The 8,087-nt window shown below is 44.3% G+C and overlaps 1 protein-coding gene across 3 annotated transcripts; it reads right to left on the bottom strand.

The window, feature by feature from the left end:
* Positions 1-505: 505 nt before the first annotated feature.
* Positions 506-6,841, bottom strand: LOC148023185 (protein CLAVATA3 INSENSITIVE RECEPTOR KINASE 5-like). Of its 3 annotated transcripts, XM_087696163.1 has the most exons (12): positions 5,875-6,838; positions 5,730-5,785; positions 5,500-5,629; positions 5,104-5,175; positions 4,862-5,005; positions 4,681-4,752; positions 4,544-4,603; positions 4,330-4,415; positions 4,106-4,237; positions 3,196-3,651; positions 1,498-1,868; positions 506-1,367 (listed from the first exon to the last, which is right to left on the bottom strand). In XM_087696163.1, the coding sequence occupies exons 2-12, from the start codon at positions 5,740-5,742 to the stop codon at positions 975-977; spliced, it is 1,929 nt and encodes a 642-aa protein (XP_087552289.1). In that variant the 5' UTR covers positions 5,743-5,785; positions 5,875-6,838; the 3' UTR covers positions 506-974. The 3 variants fall into 3 exon arrangements, with proteins under 3 accessions (XP_087552289.1, XP_087552288.1, XP_087552290.1); XM_087696162.1 differs by having other exon boundaries at positions 5,730-6,841; XM_087696164.1 differs by lacking the exons at positions 5,730-5,785; positions 5,875-6,838 and having other exon boundaries at positions 5,496-5,617.
* Between the last annotated feature and the right edge of the window lie 1,246 nt (positions 6,842-8,087).

The following is an 8,087-nucleotide window of genomic DNA, read 5'->3' on the forward strand; positions in this document are numbered from 1 at the left end:
TTCTCGAAAGGCAAATCTATAGGGGTAAAAGAGGCCAGTAAAATATTCCACTAACGAGTATCAATTATGACAATATGATGATGATTAGGACTCTTAGAAACTAGTTATACTCGAGTAATTTCTTCTGTAATCTGTAAATCTGATTATGTGAAATGTCAAAACAAGGCGTCCTCGAGTCACACTCCTTGGAATGCGACATAATATATACCCCTATTAAAAACCATGACCAGGGTTTTTTTGAAATGGGAAGTGCGGTATGGATCCTTGAGAAGTGCAGTATGGATCCTTGAATGTCGCCCTCCCCTCATCATTATTCTTTTAATTCGAGTATAAAGTATAACATGATGAATACATGATAACCATCAAAATGTCCTGACTCCTACTCCAATTAATAAATCCAACGGGAAGGGTGTGAGGTGTCACATCACTCATCACTTCCTTAGCCTCTCTTCGCCCTCCCAAAAAGATTATTTCATGGCAAATCTTACACGTTAGCAATCAAATATATTCGTTTTTTTTTGTGATAACAAAATTACCCAAAAACTCAAGCAAATTACAAGGTTGGAATATCCTGATAATACCAATAATCTCTATTGGCATATTATTACTAACTGCCTAATTTCCTACCATGTTTAATATCTCATGCGATACCATTCTCTTACTAATAATTTCTATTGGCATTACTTACTGCCTAATCTCCTACCATGTTTAATCTCATGCTGCCATACCATCTCAATAGAGGAGGCTATATTTCCTTCTTAGACAGACGAATACTTCCTCTCAACAGAGGAGGGCTACCTCCTCGGACGAGGATGAAAAGGTAAAAAGGAGGCAATCATTTCTTGCAAAGGTAAAAATATACAGTTGGTTGCAAGGATTGATGCTTTGACCTCGAATCAGAGTTTAATGGATGGATGCTTCGTTAATCGTCGTCGATATGGATATGGAAGCTTGGGGGTGTGCTGTTTTTCCAGTCACGACGAAGGATTAGGGGCCAGCAGCTCCAAAGACGAAGACGAAGAGGAAGGGGCTCTGTGCTGGTGATCAGAGGAGGCAATATATGGAATTGCCTCGGACATAAGATAGGGAGGCAGCTGGGTGAAGGTGCCTGGGGGCCGCCGACTGGTCTCCTCCGTCAAGGCCCTGCGCAGCGCCTCCTCCCATTTCTCCTCCCAAGCCTCTCCATCGAGCATCCGCAGCACCTCCGACATCTTGGGCCTGTCCGACGGTAGATGCATCGTGCACAGCAGCGTCACCCTCACCATCTGCTCCATCTCTGCCGCCGCCTCGGCTGACCTGCCCATTATCGCCTTCAGCTCCTCGTCCACGAGCTCCTCCAGCTTTCTTTCCCGAGCTAGCCTCTTCACCTGCAGGGCCACATACCCTGTTATCACTGCTATTGCTTGTTGGTAATCGGTCTACACTTGCTTGGTTGTATCGATCAAAATATCAGATGGGGGACAGACACAGACAAACATATATAGCTACTAGACGTACCGAGTCGAGCAGCACGAGGCCCTGGTGTCGCCAGAAGTTGGAGGCGACCTTGCCGGTGAGAAGCTCCAGCAGGAGGATGCCGAACTGGTAGACGTCGGACTTGTCGGAGAATTTGCCCTGCAGGTACTCGGGGGGGATGTAGCCCATGGTGCCCCTCACGTCCGTCGTCACGTGCGTCTGGCTGTGGTCCAGCAGCTTCGCCAGCCCGAAGTCCGCCACGATGGCCTCGTTGTCGTCGTCCAGCAGGATGTTGGCCGCCTTCACGTCCCGGTGGATGATCTTGGGCTCGCACTGCTCGTGCAGATACAGCAGCCCCCGCGCCGACCCTACCGCGATGCGCTTTCGGGCAGCCCAGTCCAGAGCAGGTTTCTCTGCTCTCACGCACACAACCCCAGAACAAAACAACCCATGGCGCAGCAAAGTCGGATCCAATTAGGAATTATTGCACTTCAAGGGAAAAATGATACCAAATCCTTTGTAATTTACAAGTTTTTAAATTAAAAGTATTCCCATAATAAATTCTCCATTTTTCTACGGCATAATTTTCAAGAAAATTTATATAATTCCAATTATTCGTTTTCCACAATGGAGGGCTGTTTGTTCCCTAGTGCTCAACATCATGAGCTTCTGCTTCGAAGTACCCACATACCTAGTTAGGTGTAGTTGGAGGCAGGGGACTGGCAACCCCGCCAACCCCTGCCCCAGCTCTACTTGTGCAAAGTATACAATCTCTCCTTCACAAAAGGCCCATGGACCTGGCTGGCTGCCTCAGTTCCCAAAAGTAAACTCTCTCTCTCTCTCTCTCTCTCTCCCTCTCCTGCCCCCTCTCTCTATCCATGTGTGCCAGTAGTGTAGGAAGGAAAAGTTTAGGCAAAGCAATGACCCATGCTGAACTAAATCAGCCCTTAATACATTTATGATTCACATTTTCACCATCTTCTACCTACATGCTCTGTGTGCAGTAACATTTTGCACTGTAAAAGCAGACAATGCTAACAAAGCTACCTACTACTATGTACTACAGCTTTTTCCATTTGAAATTTAAATTCTCTGCCTTCGCATTGACTTTAGATCTTCACCTTTACCTTTGACTTCTCACAAAGGGGGAAAAAGAGAGGTTTTCAAGCACTCATTGAACATGTAGCTTTCAGAGCCACTCGGAAATGTAACATTGAAAATATGTATCTATCCAATGTTCACAGAAAACCATCCTTTAGCCTTTTTTTCCATTTAATAGGAATAAAGAAAGATGGTGGTGATACAGGACATGCAAAAGGGCCGTGTCACATGCAAGCTTACTGCACCTTCTAGGAGCATGGCAAGAGCCTCCTACTTTACTTGCAAGATATTAGAAGAGCACAGTTAGTACCTCTGCGTTGCATGAACCAAACATCGTGGCTTTTGCTATTAGCATTATGTTTTAAAGGTGAACTATCATCACAGTATAGTCCCTAGCAGGCGATGCTAACAAACTTATCAAACATAACATCAGCTTGCAAATCATCGCATATAACCAAGAATTAGATCTCCGTACACAAGCGATTCTCGCCCTCTTGCTTTTCCTTTTAGGGACATCAATAGCACGAATTCTACACCGGCTCTTAACATAAAGTCCGCTTTTATTTAACATTAAGATTAACGAAAAGATGATGATGACAAGTGCAAGAAAGATTTTATCTTAGGTATGCAGTGTAATACCGAGCAATCGCGTTGCGACGTTGCCGTTGCGCTTATAAGGGAAAACAAGCAAGAGCTCTGTGCGGGAAACGCAAAAGCCGTGCAAGGGCAGCAGATTCCGATGCGAGGCGAGGCTGATCATCTCCACCTCCACCTTGAAGGAAGCCACGATGCTGTCGTTCCGATTCCTCATGCGCTTCACTGCCACTAATTGGGTTGTTGACGACGATGATGATGATGATGATGATGACCCAGCATTGCCACTGCCGTTATAATTACTATAGCTACCGCCTGCACAATATGCTGCCGCCGATAATGACAATGACGATGAATACGAGGGCAGCACACCCTTGTAAACATCCCCAAACCCACCCCTTCCAAGCAGATTCTTACTACTGAAATACGCCGTGGCCTTCTGAAGCTCGCGCAGCGAAAACCTCCGCAACTGCCCCAGTCTCACATCCGGGTACAATTCCTCTGCAGATATATGCCAGGAAGACTATTAAATACCTGCTATAATTCTGTCTTAAACAAGTTTCCACTACCTTACATTGTGAGTTACGGCAATCATACAAACCCACTATACCTTTCACATTGCGAATTACGACGATCATTATGAGCTTCTGCTTGGAAGGGACCACATAAGATACTTAGCTAGGTACAGTGGGGAATGTGGGCTGCCAGCCCCACCTCTGCCCCCAACGGTACCTAATTACGTAAGCAAGCAGAAGCTCATAACGTTTAACCCCACATGGCGCAGGGGAAAACAAGCAAGAAAAGCCAGTTTTCGCACATTTTCCGCCATTGCTCACATCGGAAAATGTCAAAAACTTCTTGTGATCAACTTCTTGTGATTGATCATAGCTACCATCGGATATGACTCGTACTCTTTTAAGATGACCTCTACCGCATCCATTCACCACGCACTTACCGTCCCTGTTCTGAGCCCTATTTCTCCAATAAAGCCGGAACAGCGCCACGAGTATAGCTAACACCCCAGACAAGGACACGATTGGTGCTACAATGGCTAGCCTCCTCGAGTGCTCAGATGGGGAATGCAAACCTGCAGTGACAGATATGTGAGAACATCGAAACTTTGCCAATTATTGTGGTACTCAATACACACAAGTACCACTAATTGTAGCAACCACCTACCCTCCGACACGTTCAAAGGAAGATGTGGTCGTCCCGGGCAGTCCCAAACAGCTCCATATCCACACAAAAACCTGTTGCCTTGGGCGCTGTCATCATCATCGTTAAGAGAGACGGGTGATAATCCCTTTACTCATGCACTAAATTGCACCAAAAATTGACAAATCATGCATTCAATTACACCAAATTTTGACGACAATGGCTCTACTGTATTTACCTTACGAGGATGGCTGACAAGGGAGGCAACGCTCCACTCAAATTGTTGAAAGATATATCACTGCACCACCAGCTTCATTATATAACATTGTAACTCACGTGGCTGAGACGTTATAAAGTAAAAGCAATGCCGCTTACACATAGCCCAATGTTGGTATGGATGCTAGAGAAACCGGCACATTCCCAGAAAGACTGTTGTTCTTTATCAACCTGTAAAACCAAACGCCCAGCAAAGCAGAACACTTTAGGATTAGGAGAGCGAATACATCCACCGGACAATTGCGAGTGGTAACCAGACCAAGAGGGAATAAGAGCTTACAACGTTCTTAGATTTCTGAGCTGACCAAAGGACGAGGGAATCGGGCCTGTGAATCCATTATTGGACAGGTCAAGTGTCCTGAGATGGGATAGACCGCCAATATCTGCTGGGATAGCTCCGGATATGTTGTTATCTTCTAACGACCTGAGAAGGTCCACACATCGTACACGTGAGATTCATAGTTCTGTTCTTATATTCCGGTGTTTCGGTGCATTCAATGATCCCTAACAAGAATGTCTCACAAGATTTCTAAGTTAGCAAGGGTTGCAATGCTCGGAGAGATGGTGCCAGACAGCCGTAAGTTGCCCAATTCCCTGGCAAAAAAGATACGGTTAAGCGAATAGAACATTGCAGCACGATCAACATCATGCATTCAACAGGAGAAATTGTTGACATTTATCCCTGTTATGTCGCTATAGCGGTCCATCATCATGAACTTTTGCACGAGAGACCACATATGTAGCTAGGTGCAGTTGAGGGATTGCAAACTCGATACTCGATTCTATTCTACAGATACATATATGAATGGAATGGATGGAAGAATTACGAATGTAATTTGTATCAAACTTTTTATGATTGAGACCAAGAGACCCACGGCACTTATTGGGTAAGCAGCTTGTGATTAAACACGCACTCACAACTTGGTGACGGATTGGTTGACGCAGCTGACATGGTGCCAAGTGCAAGGGTCCGTGAAGTAGTAGTCCCACCCGGAGGTCTCATTCTGCGGATCGACCAAACTTGCCTTCACCTCCATCAGAGCCGTCACTGGAAAAATACAGCCACAGCACATACAAAAAGATTACAGACTAATTCAAGACACCGCTTTAACGCTAAGCGTGATTACACGCAGAACCCACATCCACACCTTCGGGGTTCATGCCGAAACGAGGTGCTGAAGAGAGGAGACGGCGAGCCTGGCAGCTGCCATTCTCATGCAAATGCAGGGACAGAACTATCAGCAGCGATGTAGTTAGTAGGGATACCGCAGTCCTGTTAAGTATAATGAGAACCTGGTTCATATCGTGATTGAAAATTCAGGCTACGTCGATGCAGCCGGTGCGATTCTAATTAAACTTCGGACCCCCAGCTGCCCAGCTACAGGAGTTCCCGATCATTTTGCATGCTCGCTGATACAAAACGCAGCCCTTCCACAGCTAGTTCTGTGCTTGACACGTTTGGCGAATTCGAACAAAAAAAATGAAGGATTTAGTGGAACCAGAGGCACTCGAGTCCTATCACGGGAAATTTGCGAGGCAGCAACCTCTAAAACCCTTCAAAACCCAAACAATAGCTCACGCAGTGGAAACATACAACCCCCACCCCCCTCTCACTGCCAGTACTCCTGCCGAGCAGACTGTCAATTCTCCTCTCTTCTTCCCTCTCAATCTCGTTACAAACAAAAAAAAGGCGAATAAGCAAGCGCAGCAGAACCCTTCCAAGAGGATCATATCATAACTGTAACTGAAGACAGAAGACGAGAGAGAGAGACAGAGAGAGAAAGAAAGAGAGAGATCTGAGACTAGGAGGAATGTGGCAGTGGCTGCCTTGTATTCTGTAGCTAGAGGGGAAGAAATGCAATCAATCATGCGCGAAACGAGAAGCAAGAGAACAGGGGCCAGCCTTGCGTGGGACTTGTACTCCCAAAAGTCGCATCTAGGGCCTTGAATTGCAGTTAATACTCTACTCTCCGATGCAGAGTTCGTGCCATCAAGATCAAGAACATGTATATGTATAGGTAAGTTCACGCAGATGTAGGCTTGTGCGATTTATAGTAGTACTGTGTTCTATGGCCAGTAGGTAGGTTATTCTCTGTCTTTCTCTCTCAAAGCAAAGCCCTGGCCCATACCCACAACGAGAAAGGGAGGAGAAGACAGCTCGAGAGCCAAGAGAGACCCCCACCTTCTTCTTCCTCCTCGCTCCTGCCATATCCCGTTGGTGGCAGCTTTTCCACTCAGTCCCAGTGGAAATTCTTCTTTTACTGCGATTCAAATACCCCCAAAAACCTAGCTAATCGTGCATTATTTTAATCGGACAGCATAGGCAGGGCCCCCTACAAAATAGAAAGGACTCAGAGACTCTCTCTCTCTCTCTCATTAGGCTTTTCCTCTGAACGTCCTTCGTTCTCATTAATGACCCACGATCTCCCATCCTCTGGAACCTCCCGCGTCCTGTCCAAAATTCCGTTTTGCACATGCCACAAAAACCCAACAGATTGCAACAGGAAATTCCGGTTATGATTTTCCCATCTCATTCACACGCGAAAAGATATTGTTGAATAAAGGTGCATCCAGACATTATAAAACTTTCAAAAGGACTCTAGAGATCTGGATTATGAACCACCCTAAATTATCTTCTCCAGATCCAGATCGTTCTTACCACTGATTTTACCAAGCCTTTTTTCTAATAATAAGAAAACTAGTGTTCATGCTAGGCCGTTTTGGATGGAGGCAAGCGCGGTCACACTTTCCTTCCCTCATGATTCTTACCTTGCATATTATATTTTGCTTTCTTTGTTTTTTTTTTTAATTTCTCTCAATTTTATTCTTTGTCTCTCTCTAAATTTTTTCTTCTCTCTTAATATTTTCTACTAGCATTTTGTGCATGCTTAATATTTTCTACTTCACACACACGAAATGCTAGGCTATTGCCCCGAAGTAGCAAGGGTTCGACAACTTCATTCAACAATTCATCTCTCTCTCTCTCTCTCTCTCTCTCTCTCCTATTTTTCTTTTATTCTCTCTCTTTCAAAGTTTTTTCTCTTGCCCTCTTTTTTGTCTATATATATTTTTACTTCTCTCTCTATTTTTCTCTTTTCCTTTCTCTCCCCTTATTTTCTCTCTTTTAAATTATATATTTTCTCTTTGTCTTTAAATTACGTTTTAATTTTAAAAAGACTATTCTCTTTTCTCTTTCTCCCCTCTTTTCGTCTTTTTCTCTTTCTCCCCTCTTTTCGTCTTTTTCTCTTTCTCCTTCTTCTTCTTCTTCTTCTTTCTTTTGTCCTTCTCATTCTTCTTCTTCTTTTATCTCCCTCTCAAAGTGTGTGAAAAACTATGTCGAAAAATTTTTAAATTTAAAAAATTTAAAAATATTTAATTAAAACTTTTAAATTAAAAGTTTAATCTAACTTAGAAAAAGAGAGAGAACCTAACCCCTACACATGAGAGAGAGGGGAGGAGGGAGATAATAAAAATGTTTAATTTAAAAAAGACTATTCTCTTTCCTC

Source organism: Lygodium microphyllum, chromosome 16 (assembly GCF_053477565.2).
Source record: "Lygodium microphyllum isolate KBCC chromosome 16, Lygodium_microphyllum_v1.1.10, whole genome shotgun sequence".
Lineage (NCBI taxonomy): Eukaryota > Viridiplantae > Streptophyta > Polypodiopsida > Schizaeales > Lygodiaceae > Lygodium > Lygodium microphyllum.

What these genes read in the sequence shown, in the direction of transcription:
- LOC148023185 (XM_087696162.1), bottom strand. Translation starts at nt 5,883, where the DNA reads ATGAACCAGGTTCTCATTATACTTAACAGGACTGCGGTATCCCTACTA. An exon ending in CTTGCTAACTTAGAAATCTT is followed by an intron (nt 5,006 to 5,103) that starts GTGAGACATTCT and finishes GGACCTTCTCAG; the next exon opens with GTCGTTAGAAGATAACAACA. An exon ending in ATACCAACATTGGGCTATGT is followed by an intron (nt 4,604 to 4,680) that starts GTAAGCGGCATT and finishes CTGGTGGTGCAG; the next exon opens with TGATATATCTTTCAACAATT.